General features: G+C 44.0%; 2 protein-coding genes across 2 annotated transcripts in view; both read right to left on the bottom strand.

Moving 5' to 3' along the window:
* The window catches only part of LOC143767467 (uncharacterized), a 390459-nt gene that overhangs the window by 69922 nt on the left and 297897 nt on the right, over nt 1-22640 (bottom strand). The window lies entirely within an intron of this gene.
* The window catches only part of LOC143767508 (uncharacterized), a 48895-nt gene that overhangs the window by 10063 nt on the left and 16192 nt on the right, over nt 1-22640 (bottom strand). Inside the window, 5 exon segments of the mRNA XM_077255903.1 lie at nt 9011-9101; nt 9300-9397; nt 9477-9600; nt 9673-9852; nt 9972-10121. Coding sequence (XP_077112018.1) covers nt 9011-9101; nt 9300-9397; nt 9477-9600; nt 9673-9852; nt 9972-10121 — 643 coding nt within the window.

Raw genomic sequence — 22640 nt, 5'->3', positions numbered from 1 at the left:
TAAAAAGAGACCCTTCCTTCCTATGCTGCTGGGAGGAATTTATATACTGAACTAGACACCTTCTCACATCTAATGTGTGGGATTTTTCTTCTTTCTTATTCTAGGGTCTGGACAGAAGGAAGGAAGGATTATTTCCTGAGACCTATGGAATGTGGACGCTACTTTTGGTAGCTAGGCAGGGTCTGTTTTTAGCACAACCTTATCATCCAGGATTTGTGTAAATGGAGGGTTTGCAGACAGGGCTTGGAGATCACTTATTCTGCGGGCCGATGTTAGGGCTATCAGGAGGGCAGTTTTAAGTGATAGAATTTTCAGGGGTATTGAAGGGGTATAGGTTCAAACGGGGATTCTGTTAAAGCTGACAAGACTAGATTCAAATCCCAGGCTGGTAATCTATGTATAGTTACCGGTCTAGACCTTGCGGCTGCTCTGACAAATCATGTTACCCAAGGGTTGGCCGCTATGTTTTCACAGTACAATGCTCCTAGGGCTGCTATCTGTACTTTTAAAGTACTTACTGAAAGGCCAACCTTTTGTAGAAATTCTAATATTTCAGCAACTGGGACCCCATCTAGCACTCTTACCCTGGAGGTGGATAAAAATTTTTCCCAGGTTTTTCCATAGATTTTTGTGGTCACGGGCTTCCTACTTTTCATTAGTGTAGAAACTAACTTGTCTGAAAACTCTCTTTCCTTCAATAGTGCCCTTTCAAATTCCACGCTGTTAGGTGGAGATTCTCTGACTGAGGGTGGAACACCGGTCCCTGTGACAGGAGGTCCGGAAGAACCCAGGGATCGGTGACAGATAACATCCTCAGCCAGGAGAACCAGGTTCTTTTGGGCCAGAAGGGGGCTATTAGGATGAGCCTGGACCTGTCCTGCCTGAATTTTCGCAGAACTGCTGGGATGAGGATAGTAGGAGGAAATGCATACGCAAGACTCTGTGTCCAAGGAATCGTGAATGCATCTACAGCCTGAGGGTTCCCCCTGGGGTCTAGGGAACAAAAGGTTTTCACCTTTCTGTTGTGCATGTTGGCAAAGAGGTCTATTACAGGGATTCCCCACAGATCTGTAATTTTGTCGAAGATGTCCTGATTTAGAGACCATTCTCCTTGTTTTAATTGGGTACGGCTCAGGAAGTCCGCTTTCTTTTTCTCTACTCCTTTTATATGTAGGGCCGAAAGGGATAGGAAGTTGTTCTGTACTAGGCAGAAAATTTCTGAGGTGGTTTTCATTAGTGTTTGAGACCTGGTGGTTTAGGTAGGCTACCACTACTCTGTTGTCCGAAAATACTCGGACATGATGCCCTTGTCATTTGTCTAGGAAAAACAGTAATGCATTACTCACTGCCCACAGTTCTTTTTGGTTTGAGGAAGCCCCGAGTTCCTGACCTGTCCATACCCCCTGAGTGACCCTGTTGTCTAGATGAGCTCCCCACCCTGTGGGACTTGTGTCTGTGGTAACTTCCGAGATACCTCTATCACCCAGGGAATCCCTTTTGATAGGTTGTTGGGATCCATCCACCAAGCTAGGGAATGAATAGTAGCTAAACTTAGAGTCATGTGACCTTCTAAACGTCCCTTTAGCATAATCTGGTTTCTCAGAATGTCCCTCTGGAGATGTCTCATGTGGAGTTATGCCACTGAACTGCTGGAAGGCAAGCAGAGAGGGACCCCAGTAATGACATCGCCTTCCTCAGAGTCATGGAAGGGTTTGAGAGAGCTTCCGACACTAGATTTATTATCTTTTGTCTTTTCTGGACTGGGAGGCGACATTTTTGAGAAATAGAGTCCAAGGTGAGGCCCAAAAATTCCTGAACCCTGGTTGGTTCTAGTTTTGATTTTTGAAGGTTTACAAGCCAGCCTAAATTTTTTAGAATATCTATCACTCTGTCGCATTGTTGACGTCAGAGCTGAGCCGAGTTGCTCACAATCAGAAAATCGTCCAAATATGGAACAATCAAGATGTCTTTTTCTCTCAGATGGGCCATCATCTCCGCTATCAGTTTGGTGACAATGCGGCGTGCAATTGATATGCCAAAGGGAAGAGCTCTGTATTGGTATTCCCTTATCTCTCCTTTCATGACTACTGCTAGTCTGAGGAATTTTTGAGAGTTCTTTTGAATGGGAATGTGATAATACGCGTCGCTGAGATCCAGTACTATCATAAAACAGTTTGGAAACAGTTTTTTTATTGTTGACTTTATTGACTCCATTTTGAATCTCTGGTTCCTTACATAAGTATTTAACTTCCGTAAGTTTATTATAGTCCGGAAGGACCCGTCCGGCTTGGGAACCAGGATTAATGGGGAGTAAAATCCCTTCCCTCTTTCCAGAGGGGGGACTTCCTGGATGACAGCTCTGTCTATCAGTTTTATGATTTCCCTTATTAAGTTCAGTATCCAAGGGCTGGTTGAAATTTTCTCCCAGGCTCTCTGGGGGAGTTGTCACTTGGGGGGGTTTCTATCCCGTGAGGAATTACCGAAAAGGAACCTCGTGTCTCTTCTTTTCCCATCATCCTATCTGTTTTGCTCCCTTGGTGATCTTTTCCTAAAAAATTTCCTATTCCGAAAGGGCCGTTTAGTGAATGTTGGGGCCAGGTTGGGGAACCCTTTTTTCTTGTCACCTGCTTTCTGCAAAATATCATCCAAAGTCTCTCCAAAAAGAAACTTGCCCTCACATGGGTTTGAACAAAGCTTTTGTTTAGTTTGAAGATCACCTGGCCAACTCTTTAGCCATAATGTCTTCTGTGCCGCATTCGAAAGGGCTGCAGATTTAGATGCTAGTTTAATTGAGTCGGCCGATTAATCTGCCAAAAACGCCGCTGCTCCTCTCATCATAGGGATAGATTCTAATACTTTATTTCTAGGCACCCCATCCCTCAGCTGTTTCTCTAAGCTGTCAACCCAAATCATTAGGGATCGCGACGTGCAAGCAGCTGCTATGGCTGGTCTTAAACATCCCCCTGCCGACTCCCAGGCCCCTTTAAGGAAAGTATCTGCTCTTTTATCAAGAGTATCTTTCAGAGTTCCCATATCCTCAAAGGGTAGTGCAAATTTTTTTGAGGCCTTAGCTACCGCAACGTCGAGTTTGGGGGCTTTATCCCATGAAGTAGAAGCCTCCTCTTCAAAGGGATATTTTCTTTTTATAGAGGGGACCAATGAGTTCTTTCTCTCTGGTTTTTCCCACTCCTTTTTAATTAACGCTTGTATGTTTTCATTAAGGGGAAAAACTTTATGCTTTTTTTGGCATAGTCCTCCAAACATAATATCTTGGACCGTTTTATCAGGACGAGGGTCCAATACCCCTACAGTCGACCTTACTGCCTTTACAAGTCCAATGACGACCTTCACTCTCATTATCCGAGGAGGAGAAGGAGGAGTCCCGTGTATCTGAGTCTCTACTCTCAGAGCTGGAAGAGTCAGAGTGAGGGTAAGCAATAGGTTCTTTCCTATTAATTTTCTTTTCTCCATTAAGGGAATTAAACGCAGTTTCTACCTCTGACTTAATTACAGATCGTAACTCAGAGGCGAAGTTTGGGGTTTCCTCACAAAGGACTCGTCCTATACAGGAGTCACACAACTTCTTATCCCAGGATTGCGGTAAAGCTTTTTCGCACAAGGGGCAGGTTCTGTGTTTTGTTTTCCCCGTTCTATTCCTTGCCTTAGATAAACAGAGAAGGGGAGACCCCAATTACAACAGTGAACTTTCACGAAGATCACTCACCAATCTGACGCAGCCACAGGTACCGGTTCTGGAGGAGGGGTAGGATCCTGTAGCATGAGATCCGTAGGCAGTAGCTGGTTCGCCACGCTGGAGTTCTTGCTGTGCTGCGTGGAATGGCTACCGGACCGAGAACTCCGGGTGTCAGCAGAAGTTCGCTTCTGTACATCCGGTTTCGGTCGCTGGTGGTGGCGCTGCTGCTGCTGTGGCGGCGGCTGGAGCTGCTGGTCGCTGTCTTCCATGGTACTACCTTGGGATGGCATGCAGCAAGGAGCTCCCTTACCCACCGTTTTTTTTAAACCTGGCGCCTATTACCAGCTCCTCCCCCTGTGGCTTCATTGCTGAGGAAGCGCTTCTCTTTTTTTTTTTCTTCTTCTGCGCATGCGCGCGCTGTCAGGGACCCGGAAATGCAGCTTTGTGGTTCCGGGCAGCGGCCATCTTGGTGCACCTCATGCACTCACTGCGCCCGCCCCGAACCGGAAGTTGTTTTACCATTTCCGGCGCGGTGTCCATCTTGGAAGCCCAGGCACTCCTCGTGCGCGCCAGGTCCTGGAAGCCCCTATCTCCTATCCAGAGTGGCGGCTGCGCTTCCCCCCCGCTCACGCTTCAGACCCATCAGTCCTAGCAGTGGCAGCTTCGGACACCGCACCAGCTGTGGCAGGGGCATCCCCGCTGCCAGAACTCTGACTGGCCGGCTCCGGACTCCTCGGTTGATCTTCGGATGTACCAGGTACCGGATCCTATTAGGTTCCCCATCAGAGACAGGAAACCAAACTGATGCAGGGGAGAAGTACCGCCCTTTTATCCTGTAGGTTTCCTGTCCCTGAAGGATGGATCCCCTCTCTCTGGTGGTGCTATCATGGGGGACTGAGAAAACGGTAATTAGACCTACCGGTAATTGTATTTCCAGGAATCCATCCTGACAGCACCATGGAGGACGTCCTTCTTATCCATAGTGGGACAGGAAACCACGAGAGTTTAAAAAGACCCTCCCCCTACCACCCTTCAGTGATTTTCCAAAGTAACACATCTGGATGGATGCAAAAAGAGAATTTCATTTGAACACACACAACTGTTATACAAATGTTACATCACATAAGTATGAAGAGTTCTTGTAACAGGGAGGGAACTAACAGTGCTGTCAGGATGGATTCCTGGAAATACAATTACCGGTAGGTCTAATTACCGTTTTCCAGGTCACCACCTGACAGCACCATGGAGAAGTACCAGAGGAGATTTGGTCCTAGGGTGGGACTACTGCCTGAAGCACTTTCCTGCCAAATGCTAACTGAGATGACACTACATCTAGTTTGTAATGTTTAGAGAAGGTACTGAGACTAGACCAAGAGGCAGCCCTACAGATCTGTTCTGCTGAAGCCCCCCCTTTCTCTGCCCATGAAGCGGCTACAGCTCTGGATGAATGAGCTTTAAGACTGTCTGGGGGACTCTTTCCCTGTACCTCATAAGCTATGCTAATTATGGATCCGATCCATCTTGCAATGGTTGATTTCGATGCTTTTCTTCCATTATTTGGACCCCTATAAAAGGACAAATTATTATCCTGTCTCCAGGCCCTAGGTGCCTCCAAGTATCTGAGTACTGTCTCCCTAACATCCAAGTTATGGTAGAAACTCTCTTTCTGGTTTATAGGGAGCTGACAAAATGAGGGAAGCACCAACTTCTGATTCATATTTGAATCTGAGACAACTTTAGGGAGAAAAGCTGGATCAAGTCTCAAGACCAGTCTATCATCGAACACCTGTAAATAGGGGTTTTGAATGGATAGGGCCTGAAGCTCCCCCAGTCTCTTAGCTGACATGTTGGCTACTAGAAAGGCGGTTTTGAGTGAAAGATTACCAATCTCTGCATCGGCCGCTAGATCAAATGGTCATCTGCACAACTCGTTAAGGACCAAGTTAAGATCCCAAGGTGGGACAGTCTTTCTTATTAAGGGTCTTAACCTTTGAACTGCTGTGGAGAATCGGCCTATCCAAGGGTGGGAAGCCAGGGAAGAATCATAGAATACACTATATACGAAGGCTAAGGGGTGATCTTATTTTAATGTATAAGTATATGAGGGGACAGTACAAAGACCTTTCTGATGATCTTTTTAATCATAGACCTGAGACAGGGACAAGGGGGCATCCTCTACGTCTGGAGGAAAGAAGGTTTATGCATAATAACAGACGCGGATTCTTTACTGTAAGAGCAGTGAGACTATGGAACTCTCTGCCGCATGATGTTGTAATGAGTGAGTCATTACTTAAATTTAAGAGGGGACTGGATGCCTTTCTTGAAAAGTATAATGTTACAGGTTATATATATTAGATTCCTTGATAGGGCGTTGATCCAAGGAACTAGTCTGATTGCCGTATGTGGAGTCGGGAAGGAATTTTTTTCACCAATGTGGAGCTTGCTTTTTGCCACATGGGTTTTTTTTTGCCTTCCTCTGGATCAACATGTTAGGGCATGTTAGGTTAGGCTATGGGTTGAACTAGATGGACTTAAAGTCTTCCTTCAACCCTATGTAATAACTATGTACTATGTACACTGAGGGCTGATACTTGGACCCTCAGAGTAATGTCGGGAATTTGGGAATGTCGGGTTAGTCAGCATCAATTGTCGTGTCTCCACAGACACTGCAGAATTTTCTCCATGTTTTTAAATAAATCGCGGAGGTCACAGGCTTTCTACTTGTTTGCAGAATAGAAATAACCCCCTCTGAGAGACCCTTAGCTTTCAGGATCTGGCGCTCAGGATCCAAGCTGATAACTGGAGGTTCTCTGGGTTTTGATGTAGAACCGGACCCTGGAGAAGTCTCTTCTTCTTGGAAGGAGAAAGGGTTTTTCTACTGACAACTTCTTCAGTAAGGGGAACCAGCTCCTCTTGGGCCAGAAAGAAACCACGAGAATGACCCGAGCTCTGTCCTCGTATATCTTTCTGAGAATCCTTGGAATCAGTGCGAGAGGAGGGAATGCATACAACAGACCCCTGCCCCAAGACTGTGAAAGGGCATCTACTCCCACTGGGTTTTCTCGGGGGTTCAGAGAATAGAAGGTTCTGACCTTTGCGTTCCGTCTGACCGCGAATAGGTCTACCTCCGATGTACCCCAGCGCTGGCACTGCTCGCTGAATACTGTTCAATTCCCATTCCGTTGCTGATAATTTTTTCCAGCTTAGGAAGGCTGCAATCTGGGTCTTTGTACCTTCCAGGTGTACTGCCGAGATTGAAAGTACAGATTTTTCTGCCCATCTGAAGATCCGATATGCTAGATGTTGCAATGTTGGATATCTTGGACCACCCTGATGATGAAGGAAAGCTACCGTCGTTGTGTTGTCTGACAGTATCTTTGTGTGTTCGTTCTTCAGCCTGCGCTGAAGAAAGGACTTTCCAAGCTGCATGCAGTTCTCTGTGATTTGAAGAATTCTTGCTGTCTTCTGAACTCCACTGTCCCTGATAATATCTTCCCTGGATGTGTCCACCCCATCCCTGCTGGCTTGCGTACGTGGTTACTGTGACTTCTGGAGACTGAATCCACGAAACCCCGACTCAAGAGATTTCTGGGGATGGTCCACCAATGTAGGGATCTTCTGACCTGATGGGATACGGAACTCTGTCCAGTGAGCTCTGCCTTCTGTACCAGGAACAAAAGGAATGCAGGCTGTCATTAGTCTGAGGATCTTCATTGCATCCCTGATGGAGACCCGGCTTCTTGAGAACTGGCGAACCTTTTTTATCAAATTGGTCAGTTTTTCTTCTGGAAGAAAAGATTTTCTCACCCTTGAGTTCAGGAAGACTCCCATACGGTTTATTTTATACAGCATAAACCGCACCGTAAGCCAGGTCATCATTGACTTACACATAGTCCGTTACTTCATCATTAGCTTGCATCATTAATCTGTGGCAACTAAACACGCTGGTCCTCTCCTGACCAGTTGCCGTGGGTTACCACACAGTTCGTAGATCATCATAAGCACCAACAGTCTATTGAGGTACTTTATGCGAGCTCCTGCTCCACCTGCTGACTCCTTGTCAGTCCTCTCTCCTGGGGAAAGCTGCCTCACAGGGATCACCAACTTGCCTGACAGGCACACCTCAGTCAGTACAGACCCACCGAAGGACAATAGCTTCCCCAACACAGATCGTCCAGGTCCACGGTCTCTCAGGTGCTCCAGGAAGACTCCACTCACAGGAGCTTCCAGCACAGACTGTCCAGGACCACGATCACACTGTGCTCTTCAGGACGTCCGTCCCAACCTGAGACCGTCCAACACACAGGCGTGTGGCCTGTCCAGGAGCTATTCATGACGTTTGTCCAACACCCCAGGCCACCAGGTCCAAAGCCCCACCATGTGCTATTCAGGGAGATAGCACTCCCAACACATAGGCTCTCCAGGACCTTCAGCACAGACCATTCAGATCCATACTCAGAGTCCATACAGGAACATGTGACCCACACCCTGGTCACATTATCAAGCTGTAGCCACTCCCCTAGATGGGAGTGTGTGTGTGTGACTGGTTTGACCCGCCCATCTCTCATAACTAGCCCTGCCAGCCTCCCTTCATAATTATACAAACACAACACCGTTACTTGTGGGACTACAGGTCCCAGAACATCCTTACCTCAGGCTGACAGTGCAGAGTATCTTCCTCTGCGACACACATACCGGCCATTCACAATAATGCCAGACTTTGACTCATTACCACCATTATGCCTACGATTGCCATGCATTCCCATGGCCTCAATACGCCTCCATGCGTATTCCGAGAAGACCATGCAGCGCCCCCTACCTGTAACAGGGGTCACTGCATCACAGCTGTTATTGTACAGAAAATTACACTGTCTCAGTCATAAAAGTGAAGTTTTGCCTGAAGGACTAGACCTGGTCTTGAAGAAACCCTCAAAGCACATTCTTCAGCACAGAAAAGCGAGAAGGTAAATTCATCCAATAAGATAAAAGATTTCTAGGACGGCAACAGCATTATAGGGGTTCACCATACAAATAATATTATTTTTCAAGTGATTTTCTAAGTTGACACCATATTCTACATATGCGGTCATTTTGGCTTTTTAGTTCCAAGGGGCTAGGATAGATCCTCTGGGCTATAACTTCTGGCTGAAACAGTTCTCACTCCAACAGAAGGACTTACGATCCCCAAAGTAAAGGGAACAGTTTTGGGTAGAGGAGCATACAGTGGGTTAGCGGCAGAATGGTGACCACATGATTGTGCTACAGCAAGTCACAGAATAATCTCTAACTTCTATGCATTGAGTGATTACTACTCACCTGGGTAGTCATATGTAGGAATCTCCACGTTACACCACTCTTCATTCCCCACATATGTTTCTGTAGTATTAATATGGGTCAGATCTTCACCCTGAAACAAATATTGTAAAACTCACCGACAAATGGAGAAGTCACATTTATGATCAGCTCTAATCCTGCCATCTCCACCGTTCTCATTACACAAGTATAAAACATATAATAATGGTGGATAAAACAAGACAGAACACAAGACCTTCACAGCCATCTACACATCATAGGGGAGATCTCATGACACCTTCTCTCCATCTACCTGATGATCCTGATGAACAGTGAGATTTTCTTGTTTACAGTCCTGTGGAAAAAGAGGACTGGGACATCTCTCTGGTGTTGTCCTCTTACTGGATAGAACTGGAGGAAACACAAAAAGGGAATTAATTCTTTACACACAGATAATTATAGGCCATGTATAATAAGTCTAGCAAACTACCTGGTGATGTGAGGGGCTGGGGAATCTTCATCATGACATCCTTGAACAGATCTTTGTGTACTTCTATATACTCCCACTCCTCAATGGAGAAATGGACGGCGACATCCTGACACCTTATAGAAATCTGACACAATGATACAGTCATCAACTTTCATAGCGTTACTGAATAATGTCCCAGCATTCCCAACAGTGTCACCTCTCCAGTCAGCAGCTCAATCATCTTGTAGGTGAGTTCTAGGATCTTCTGGTCATTGATGTCCTCATGTATCTGGGTGTGAGGTGGAGGCCCTGTAATTGGGCTCAGGGTTCTTTCCCGTCCCTCAAGCACAGGGTCCTGACAGTGCTCACTAGAGGTCTTCTTCACTACTGTGTAATCCTGGTTATGGAGAGACACATTAATAAATCTCCCTTCGCACATTTCCAGAGTTCTCACCTCTCCAGTACTGTCCATCTGTTATTCCCATAGATAAGAATGATGTCATCAGAATCTCTCACCTCTCCAGTAAGCCGGAAGAGGATCTCTAGGGTGAGGTGTAATATCCTCTCCGCCATCTTGTCCCTGTTACTTTCCATCCTCCATGTGTCAGTCAGGAAAATTCTCTTATATAGAAGATCTCCACTAAGAAGATCCAATATTGTAGGGACCTGAATAGGGAGAAGATGAGACGATGTAACATCATAAAGAATCATATGTAGTAATAGAACTATTGGAGATAAGGGGAAACATAAGCGGAGATGGGATGTGTAGATTTAAAAAAAAGAAAATTAAGAATAATTTTCAGTTTTAATACAATTTTATTTTTTTGTGATGGTGGAACTAAGTATGCAAGCATGGCCAACCAGTAGTCAAAGAAAATCACTATAATCTACTCAAAAGCCTGGTAAATTAGAACAGAAAATTAATCTAGCTCAGAGTTGGAGTTTGAGAGTTGATGGAACAGGTCAGACAGGGTAAGGGTAAATGGAGCCGATTGGCAGGGAGAGCATGGAGCAGAGGTGAGAAGTCACAGGGGATCAAATACAGGAGACACACATGAGGGAGTTAACACATATCTCCCCTTTTACACATGGAACAACACACAAGCTCGGTGTAGGATGGTTTAACAGCCATATCCTACTTCTCCTCATCACATTTCCTAAAGCTCAATGTGGACAAAACTAAACTCATCGTCTTTCTTCCATTTCACCTAACCCATTTTATCTATCACAATTAATGACATTACATTTTTCCCTGTACCGGACGTCCGCTGCCTTAGTGTAAACCTTGACTCTGCCCTGTTCTTCAAACCGCACATCTATGCTCACGCCACATCCTGCTGCCTCCAACTCAGAATCTGTCCTTTCCTCAACCCTGAATCTACTAAAATGTTAGTGCACGCCCTCATCCTCACCCGCCATGACTACTGGAATACCCTCCTCTGTGGCTTCCCAGCTAACACTCTCGCACCGCTCCTCCGTATATCTCCTAACTAATCTCCTGATATATATAAACACGTAACCTCCGAACCGCTAAAGATCTTCTTTCCTCCACATTTATACCCTCCTCACCCAATCGCATCCAAGACTTCTCTTGCGTATCCCCCATCATCTGGAATTCTGTGCCCCAATTAGTTTGATTATCCACCACATTCAGAACTTTCGGACGGAACTTGAAAACCCATCTCTTCATGACAGCTTACAACCTGCACTGACCCCACTGCCACATCACCACCAACGGAACTACTGTAAATTGCCCAACCTACTGTCTCCATCATCTTGTAGAATGTAAGCCCTCAAAGGCAGGGCTCTCTCCTTTCTGTATCAGTCTGTCATTGTTAGTTTGTTCACAGTAATTTAACCTTTTCTCATGTACAGCACCATGGAATCAATAGTGCTCTAAAAATTTATTATAATAATTACCCTCCGAGACATAGAAAGGTGAACTGTCATGGTATCAACACTCACTGCGGCCTAGGGACCCTGTGAGTAACAGCTGAGCCATCCTATAGGATCTGGAGTGTGCTTGACTGCCATTATTGTGAGTGACGGCCCAGTCGTCCAGTCGGAGGCTGGGGCGTGCTGGGCTGTCAGCATTTTGATTGACAGCTTTGTGCTCACTCTGGCCGAGCCTGTGTGCTTTCCCATTCTGGTTAATCTGCTAGCTATTAGTAGACCATTGTCAGCTTTAGCTTTGCTCAGTGATGTGTGTGCTTTGGTCTGTGTCCAATTTCCTGATCCTGTTGACGACCTTGGATTTGTTTTGACTATTCATTGCGGTTAACCTTCTTAATGCTCGCTAACATCAGGTACCCGACCCTGAACTTGGCCTCTGACTATCCGTTTCTCTTATACCCTTATCTTGATATACCATCCTGGCATTTGACCCCGGACTGTTACTTGACCATGCCTTTGTGTTGCCCTTCTGAACTAAGAACTCTCTTGGTATCTGACATCAGACCTATTGACTAACCTATTTATAAACACAGTCTTCAATTATCATATAGGAATATATCCTCAAACACGTAGAATCTACACCTCCCCCAATAAAATAATTAGGGAAAAAGAGGGTCCATTCAAAAATAAAATAATAAGTATTTATTTCAAATATTAAAAAAAGTTTTAAAAATTCAAGCAGGACTAACAAACAGTGACACATATCAATCAGAAAAAATTCATATATACCGTAATTAATCCAAGTGGACATTAGCTCATAGGTTTAATGAAATATATCACTCAAGGTCTTTTTTAGTGTGTCTAGGTACCGCCCATAATTACCATGTAAAATGCATGTGCAAAGCAGTGATAGGACTTTCTTGTGCCTGACGCTACACAAAAACAGAGAGATTTGCACTCACTGAACAGAACAGAAGTGAAACATAAACGTGTGCACACAGCCTTAGCAATGAGGAAGAGGTGAGGAAGGGTGCACAATTTATTTTATCCTGGAAGGGTACAGGCAGTGGATGGGAAAGGTAATGCTATATTTTACCTCTGCGAGAGGGTCACTGGTAATGCGAAGAGGGGAGATATGTTTCTCTGAGGTTATTAGATCAGTAATATAAACCTGGAAGTTTTGCTCCAGCATGTTATATGCTGAGAGAGGTTAATCAGCCATGACAGGCCTAGCTCTATTATAACAGTTGAAGAGGTTGGCGGGACAGCTGTTCACTATATTTCCACCCTAGTGAGGAGTCCAGAAGGTAAAAGTGAAGCCTTTGGACTTAATGATTGTTCTGTGTACTACAGAGGGGAGCTGATCTCCAGAGCTGGGCTCTTGGAAAACAGAGCTGAATCCGGCTTCCTGTGCAGGCGAACCCCACAGATATAAGGACTATAGTGAGTGCTGTTTTGTTAAGAAGACTGAATATGGCTATTTCTTTTGTTTGGACTGGTTTATGAAGCCTGTTTTAATAAACCAGGTGAAAATTTAAATGGGAAGCATTCCTGTGACTACCTTGTTAAGCAGCCGCGTGAGCCTATCTACCACACCTCACGTTAGTCTAAACTGACAAAGTTGCAGGTGCATGTAGGAAAAACTTATATGACATTTTAACTGCACTTTAACAGCTGTGCTCCAGGTGATAGTGGGTTAATGAAGGCAGTGTCTGTATGACTTGGCAGCATAGCACAGCTCCAGCACCCAACATTTTCTACTAGTTCTCATCTGCATTCCCAGGCTTCCAAATGCACAGATTCTCACAGCCGCTCTCACTGCTCAGTTCTTGCTCAGGTTTGAGCTGCTCCACCCAAACAAGAAGCTCAGCAGTTCTCCATTTCCTCTTACTGTGCCCACACCACCTATGAGAAGAAACTATTCTACCAGAAGGCAAAGAGGTGGAGTTAAATACATTAAAAAAAATAAAAAATCTGAATCATGCCAACCTTCAATGGCAAATTAATTGATCAATTCATCTCCAGCACTGTGTAGCCATGCCATGTTCTCTTGTCTCACGTAGACTGGAACGTACCATTTTTTTGCTGTAAGAGCTCAATCAAACATCAGTTTGTCTCATACGAGTTCTATCCTTGTTTTTCACATACCTACAGTGTGATAGTCTATGGAGCTGTTACATGTCCAGGTAGTTTTATTCACCGAGTGATCCACATAAAATCAGAGACTTATCCAGCTTTCACACGAGTCTAATTTCAATCTCGCCAAAGCAAGTCTATGGGTCTGTGAAATAAAACAGACAGTGCTAGGATCCGATCGGATATAGGAATATTGAGAAACCTGAAGCAATTTATTTTTCATCCATGAAAAACTGATGAAACTGATAAAAAAAAAAACCACTGATAAAACAGACAAAAAAAAAATCACTGACGTCTGATTCAGCCTTAAGTGGCACTTTTTAGCAAGAAAAAAATCTTGCTAAAACATAAGTGCATCTTAGGCTGTGTGCACAAAGTGTGTTTTTCGTGCATTTTTTGCACACAGAAATGGGCCCAAAACGCTATGGAATCCTTTTGCCAGCTAATTCAATGAGAATCCTGAAGTGCTGTGCACATTATGAGTACCGTATATACTTGAGTATAAGCCGAGATTTTCAGCCCATTTTTTTAGGATGAAAGTGCCCCTCTCGACTTATACTCGAGTCATTGTCCCAGGGGGTCAGCGGGGGAGGGGAAGCGGCAGCTGTCACATCATACTCACCTGCTCCCGTGGTACCGCTCATTAAAGTAATGAATATGAACGCGACTCCACTCCCATAGGGGTGGAGCGCATATTCCTTACTTTAACCCCTTAAGCCCCGAGGGTGGTTCGCACTTAATGACCGGGCCAATTTTTACAATTCTGACCCCTGTCCCTTTATGAGGTTATAACTCTGGAACGCTTCAACGGATCTTGGCGACTAACATTGCTTTCTCATGACATATTGTACTACATGTTAGTGGTAACATTTATTCGATATAACTTGCGTTTATTTGTGAAAAAAAAAAACGGAAATTTGGCAAAAATGTTGAAACTTTCGCAATTTTCCAACTTTTAATTTTTATGCCCTTAAATCACAGAGATATGTCACTCAAAATACTTCATAAGAAACATTTCCCACATGTCTACTTTACATCAGCACAATTTTGGAACCAAATTTTTTTTTTTGTTAGGGAGTTATAAGGGTTAAAAGTTGACCAGAAATTTCGCATTTTTACAACACCATTTTTTTAGGGACCACATCTCATTTGAAGTCATTTTGAGCGGTCTATATGATAGAAAATACCCAAGTGTGACACCATTCTAAAATCTGCACCCCTCAAGGTGCTCAAAACCACATTCAAGAAGTATATTAACCCTTCAGGTGTTTCACAGGAATTTTTGGAATGTTTAAATAAAAATGAACATTTAACTTTTTTTCACACAAAATTTATTTCAGCTCCAATTTGTTTTATTTTACCAAGGGAAACAGGAGAAAATGGACCGTAAAAGTTGTTGTACAATTTGTCCTGAGTACGCTAATACCCCATATGTGGGGGTAAACCACTGTTTGGGCGCATGGTAGAGCTCGGAAGGAAAGGAGCGCCATTTTACTTTTCAATGCAAAATTTACTGGAATTGAGATGGGACGCCATGTTGCGTTTGGAGAGCTCCTGATGTGCCTAAACATTGAAACCCCCCACAAATGACACCATTTTGGAAAGTAGACCCCTTAAGGAACTTATCTAGATGTGTGGTGAGCACTTTGACCCAACAAGTGCTTCACAGAAGTTTATAATGCAGAGCCGTAAAAATAAAAAATCATATTTTTTCACAAAAATTATCTTTTCGCCCCAAATTTTTTATTTTCCCAAGGGTAAGAGAGGAAATTAGACCACAAAAGTTGTTGTGCAATTTGTCCTGAGTACGCTGATACCCCATATGTGGGGGTAAACCACTGTTTGGGCGCATGGCAGAGCTCGGAAGGATAGGAGCGCCATTTGACTTTTCAATGCAAAATTGACTGGAGCAGAGGGTGGTTTCGTCAAACTCAATTTGACAGGTGGACCCGCCCCTATCAGAGTGTATCAAAGTGTGTAACCCCTCCCCTCCCTGTCTGGCAGCTGTCCCTGGGTGTCAGCTCTCCCCTTTTGATAGTGTGTTATATTGTTAATTTGCTACAGCGAATATTATCCCAGTATTTGTTTATATATTAGATTTTTCTGAAAGACTGATAAATGCCTGTCCAACTCCTGACATTATCGCTGAACTATATGCTTTTAAACTAAATCATGCATGTGTACATACACCCCACCTGTGAATTTAAATAAATCTAGATCCACATGACTAAGCTTGGTTGGCTATTGGTTGAAAAATTAACTAATAATGAAATGTCGTAGATCGTTCAGACGTTTTACAGCATTTTTATCATCATCAAAGGCCGCCCCGCAATTTCAACGCGCATATACATACAGACCATTTTAGATTTGTAAATTTGAAACAAATAATGCTGCAAAAACACAGAATAAACATATGCCCGTAAAATGAGTGTGATGTGTTATAAAACTCATATAAAAATGAGAATGTGTTATAAATCTCATATAAAATGAGAATAACAGTATCAAATAATGATGCAAAACACAAAATATACATAATATACCCGTGAGAATGTGTTATAAATCTCATATAAAAATGAGAATGTGTTATAAACCAGGTACATTGCCATACACACCGAGGCCAGGGTGATGAGCTGAAAAGGATCAACACAGTGATACGTATGAAAGACTCACTTAGCTAGCTAGAATTTCTTTATCTTTGTGTAGTTGTGGTATTTGGCAATAAATATTTTAAACTGCTCTCTGTGCAGTTCTACAGCTGTATTTGCTTTTGCTGCTTCGGCGGGCATAGACAGATACTCTGTTTAGATGAGATAACATAACATAACCACATGCTGAGCATTATGGACTGCAGACAGAAAAATACTGTTGTGTGTGGCATTGCTACCTTATGTGTTTTTTATTTAACATTCCATGCTGTTGTGTGTGGCATTGCTACCTTATGTGTTTTTTATTTGCATTTAGTTCTGACAATAAACATTTTAAACCGATCTGTGTTTGTACATCTAGTCTTTCCTTCACTTCTGGGACCCCAGAACTCACAACATCCGTGGGACCACCCATAACTCATAACACACACATCTGCTTGTTGTATGTGTTTGTCTGTACGTATCAGATGTTTCTTTCCTTCTGTGGCCCCAGAAGTCACCACACTGGGGGGGGGGGGGATATTGACCCGTCCTGGATGCCTGCTGAGCATGTCGATGTCCCTCTCTACCACATCTGTTTTGCTGTGTTGATTGACGGGCCATTAGCTGTATGTCCTGCACGGACGCATCTGTTTGTCTTTACGTAAGAAATAGTTCTTGTAAAATGAGAATGGCTTTCACATATCAGCCTGCAGAATTGCAGACAGAAACCTCAGACCTATTCACTATATGTGCTCATTGGTAATAAAACACATCTTACAGAATAATCTCACACCAGCCACATATAATGCGAAAAATAAAACACACTGCCCTGATTACAGAATAATCGCACAGCAGTTACATACGAAAAATCTAATATAAAAACAAATACTGGGATAATATTCGCTGTAGCAAATTAACAATATCACACACTATCAAAAGGGGAGAGCTGACACCCAGGGACAGCTGCCAGACAGGGAGGGGAGGGGTTACACACTTTGATACACTCTGATAGGGGCGGGTCCACCTGTCAAATTGAGTTTGACGAAACCACCCTCTGCTACACTACTGACAGGAATTGAGATGGGACGCCATGTCGCGTTTGGAGAGCCCCTGATGTGCCTAAACATTGAACCCCCAAGTGACACCATTTTGGAAAGTAGAGCCCCTAAGGAACTTATCCAGATGTAAAGTCCAGTAGAAAGTGTCCATTTGTGTTGCAGTGTCTTCTCCACTGATCAGTGGTGCTGAGCAATGGGAGCGTCCTCCCTGCAATTGCAGTCCCCTGAAAACACCCGCCGCTGCGATTCAGCGGTGGCCTCGGCCGATGGCGCCGCCGTCAGCGTGGCGAGGTTAGTGAGGGGCTTGGTGTGTTGGTGACGTCACCTGTCCGTATGTGACGGACGTGTGTGAGGGCCAATCCCGACGCGTTTCGAGGGAAACGTCCCTCTTTCTCAAGGTATGGTGCCTGCACCACCGCTATGCTTATATACCCACGCTTCTGTCACCCTGCAATCTTACCAACAAACGGCACACTACACTAGTCAGCTCCGGCCCGGTCAAGCCCGGCACAGTCAACCCGGATGCTGCTCTCAAACATTAAGCTGTAGGAATATTTAAAACTCCTGATTACAACTGCAATAAGTATATGAAACTGTGATACCTAAATACTCCCTCCACCTAATAAAAATACAACCTTTATTTATTTCATAAGATTAAAAATATATATATGGTAAGAATATAGTAGATTTAATAAATATATAAAAGTGTATGTACATACACACATCCAGCATAATGCCTACACATCTGTGCAAAAAATGGCACCGTAAAACCATAAAACCATTTATGAAATTTAAACAGTGGACATTATAAAAATGTATAAATATGTATAAATATATGTGATGATATGCTAAAATAAATGACTATATAAAATGTTAAACCTATCCGCAGAAAACGGGGAAATACCCCAAAAATTACCATCCAAAACATCATAAAACTCTAGACATAATTATTTTGTATACAATAATCAATTTTATTTACAAGTTTGGGGAACGGCTATGGGGACAAAATTTGCCCCAAGTTACGCCAATTTGTACGTTGGAAAGTGGGAGGAGTCGTACATTTTCCAGGATGGGACGCTACGTAAAGGCTTGATCATGTGGCGTCGATATATTGACGTCCTTTTTATCTGGGAGGGGTGCCGTCAACTGTTGGAAGAATTTGTGGGCAGTCTAAACAGAAACACTTATGGCTTAGAATTTTCAGGTACCTTTAGTAGAACGGGGGTTAACTTTTTGGATTTGAACATTTTTATTGAAAATAATGCCCTACACACAAAATGCTATCATAAAGAGGTAGACTGTAATAGCTACATCCAGATGGATAGCTGTCATCTTCCCGCCTGGCTCCGCAATATTCCAAAAAGCCAGTTTATACGGATTAGGCGGAATTGCACGAGAGATGTTGATTTTGATATCGAATCCAATATTTTACAGAAACAGTTTTTAGAAAAAGGGTATGATCTCCCCTCCCTTGAACAGGCAAGCCAGGAGGCCAAATCTATCTCAAGACCCAATTTGATCCATGCAACCAGGGAACATAAAGAAACGATGTCTTTGGCACAAGAAATCGGGAGAATCCCATTGATCACTCAATATCATGCAGACCATGGGAGATTCTCAAAAATTATTAATAAATACTGGCCAGTTTTACAAAAAGACAAGGTGGTGGGAGAACTTTATCCACAAAACCAAGGTTTGTTTACCGAAAGGTGAAGAACATTGGAAATATTTTAGCACCCACCACAAAAATGGGGCTTGGTACAGGTAAAGTTTCAAAAAAGAAAGACAATCCGAACGCCATTGGGGGTTACTTTACATATTGCGAGATGTGTCCGTGTTGTTTGCGCACGAAAAGCGCAACAACGCGGCAGGAGTCATTCTGGAATATGGATAAAAGGGAGTTCAATCTTAAAGAAAAGATCTCGTGCCACACCATGGGTGTTATATATATAATAAAATGTCCTTGTGAAAAAATGTACGTGGGTCGAACAAAAAGACGACTCAGAGATAGGATTAAGGAACACCTGGACAACATCCAGAAGGCATGTGTGGGACACCCTTTATCACGACATTTTGCAGAAAAACATGAACGTTCAATTGTAGGTTTCTCATTTTGTGGCATACAAACTGTACCCAAAAATCCAAGGAGAGGGGACTATATTAAAAGCATGTCTCGCATTGAGTCCAAATGGATTTTTACACTAGACACTTTAGTCCTCAAAGGACTCAATCATGAAATAGAACTGTACGCCCTCTAGAGTTTTATGATGTTTTGGATGGTAATTTTTGGGGTATTTTCCCGTTTTCTGCGGATAGGTTTAACATTTTATATAGTCATTTATTTTAGCATATCATCACATATATTTATACATATTTATACATTTTTATAATGTCCACTGTTTAAATTTCATAAATGGTTTTATGGTTTTACGGTGCCATTTTTTGCACAGATGTGTAGGCATTATGCTGGATGTGTGTATGTACATACACTTCTTTTATATATTTATTAAATCTACTATATTCTTACCATATATATATTATTAATCTTATGAAATAAATAAAGGTTGTATTTTTATTAGGTGGAGGGAGTATTTAGGTATCACAGTTTCATATACTTATTGCAGTTGTAATCAGGAGTTTTAAATATTCCTACAGCTTAATGTTTGAGAGCAGCATCCGGGTTGACTGTGCCAGGCTTGACCGGGCCGGAGCTGACTAGTGTAGTGTGCCGTTTGTTGGTAAGATTGCAGGGTGACAGAAGCGTGGGTATATAAGCATAGCGGTGGTGCAGGCGCCATACCTTGAGAAAGAGGGACGTTTCCCTCGAAACGCGTCGGGATTGGCCCTCACACACGTCCGTCACATACGGACAGGTGACGTCACCAACACACCACGCCCCTCACTAACCTCGCCACGCTGATGGCGGCGCCATCGGCCGAGGCCACCGCTGAATCGCAGCGGCGGGTGTTTTCAGGGGACTGCAATTGCAGGGAGGACGCTCCCATTGCTCAGCACCACTGATTAGTGGAGAAGACACTGCAACACAAACGGATACTTTCTACTGGACTTTACTTCAATTTGTAAGTGCCTCCAGCGCGGCAACCATTTCTGTATATGTTGACTTTCTCTTGGCAGTTACACACACCATACTAGCCGGTTTTGCCTGCTACTGTTTCTCAGGCACACGTGTTGAGCGCCTTTGTGATTTCTTGTTTCTTGGTAGTTTATCTAGATGTGTTGTGAAAACTTTGAACCTCCAAGTGTTTCAGTACAGTTTATAATGCAGAGCCGTGAAAATAAAAATTATTTTTTTTTCCACAAAAATTATTTTTTAGCCCCCAGTTTTGTATTTTCCCAAGGGTAACAGGATAAATTGGACCCCAAAAGTTGTCCAATTTGTCCTGAGTACGCTGATACCCCATATATGGGGGGAACCTCCGTTTGGGTACATGGCAGAGCTCGGAAGGTAAGGTGTCATGGTTCCCAATGGCAGGGAATTTGTCAACATAACACGGGCAAAAACAGGACGAGCTCTAGGGTGATGGAACCTGAGCTGACCGCGATCCTGAACCTCAACACTCAACTAACAGTAGCCGGGGGACGTTCCTGGGGGGCCCCTAGACGTCTCGCGCCAGCCGGAGATCTAGCTTCCCCTATCAGAAGAATAACAGACCTCACTTGCCTCCAGAGAAATATTCCCACAGAGATAGCAGCCTCCCACATATAATGACGGTGAAATGAGAGGAAGGCACAAACGTAGTTATGAAAACAGATTCAGCAAAATGAGGCCCGCTTAAGCTAGATAGCAGAGGATACAAAAGGTGAACTGCGCGGTCAGCTGAAAAACCCTTCAAAATACCATCCTGAAATTACTTGAACTCATGTGCCAACTCATGGTACATAAGTGGTAATTTCAGCCCACTAGAGCAACCAGCCGCAAGAATTACATATCTGCAAGCTGGACTAAAAACATGAAAGCAAACATGAAACAGGGAAATACAGACTTAGCTTGTCTTGAAGGCCTAGGAGCAGGAAACAGAGACACACACTGATACATTGATAGCCGGCAAGGGAATGACAGGAAAGCCAGGTTAAATAGGAAACACCCAGCCACTGATGGACAGGTGGAAACCAGAGACCGCAACCCACCAAAGTCACCCAGTACCAGTTGTAACCACCAGAGGGAGCCCAAAAACAGAATCCACAACAGTACCCCCCCCTTGAGGAGGGGTCACCGAACCCTCACGAGAACCCCCAGGGCGATCAGGATGAGCTCTATGGAAGGCGCGGACCAAATCAGTCGCATGAACATCAGAGGCGACCACCCAGGAATTATCCTCCTGACCATAACCCTTCCACTTAACCAAATACTGGAGTTTACGTCTGGAAACACGAGAATCCAAGATCTTCTCAACAACATACTCCAATTCTCCCTCCACCAGCACCGGAGCAGGAGGCTCAACCGAAGGAACAACGGGCACCTCATACCTCCGCAATAACGACCGATGGAACACATTATGAATAGCAAACGATGCTGGGAGATCCAAACGAAAAGATACAGGGTTAAGAATCTCCAAGATCTTATAAGGACCGATGAACCGAGGCTTAAACTTGGGAGAAGAGACCTTTATAGGGACAAAACGAGAAGACAACCACACCAAGTCCCCAACACGAAGTCGGGGACCCACGCGGCGACGACGATTAGCAAACTGCTGAGCCTTCTCCTGAGACAACTTCAAATTGTCCACCACCTGATTCCAAATCTGATGTAGCCTATCCACCACCACGTCCACTCCAGGACAATCCGAAAGCTCCACCTGACCAGAGGAAAAACGAGGATGAAACCCCGAATTACAAAAGAAAGGAGAAACCAAAGTAGCAGAACTAGCCCGATTATTAAGGGCAAATTCGGCCAGTGGCAAAAAGGCAACCCAGTCATCTTGATCAGCAGAAACAAAACACCTTAAATAAGTTTCCAAGGTCTGATTAGTTCGCTCCGTCTGGCCATTCGTCTGAGGATGGAATGCAGACGAGAAAAAAACAACGACCAACGAGCCTGTCTAGGATTCAAACGCCTGGCAGACTCAAGGTAAATCAGATTTTTGTGATCAGTCAAGACCACCACACGATGTCTAGCACCCTCAAGCCAATGACGCCACTCCTCAAATGCCCACTTCATGGCCAAAAGCTCCCGATTACCCACATCATAATTGCGCTCGGCGGGCGAGAATTTTCTAGAAAAGAACGCACATGGCTTCATCACCGAGCCATCGGAACTTCTCTGTGACAAAACCGCCCCCGCTCCAATCTCGGAAGCATCAACCTCAACCTGAAAAGGAAGTGAAACATCTGGTTGACATAACACAGGAGCAGAAGAAAACCGGCGCTTAAGTTCCTGAAAGGCCTCCACAGCCGCAGGAGACCAATTAGCAACATCAGCACCCTTTTTAGTCAAATCAGTCAAAGGTTTA

This window comes from Ranitomeya variabilis, chromosome 4 (assembly GCF_051348905.1).
Source record: "Ranitomeya variabilis isolate aRanVar5 chromosome 4, aRanVar5.hap1, whole genome shotgun sequence".
NCBI classification, from domain to species: Eukaryota; Metazoa; Chordata; class Amphibia; order Anura; family Dendrobatidae; genus Ranitomeya; species Ranitomeya variabilis.
Note: the sequence above shows the minus strand (reverse complement) of the source record. Positions and strands in the feature narration are given on the sequence as shown.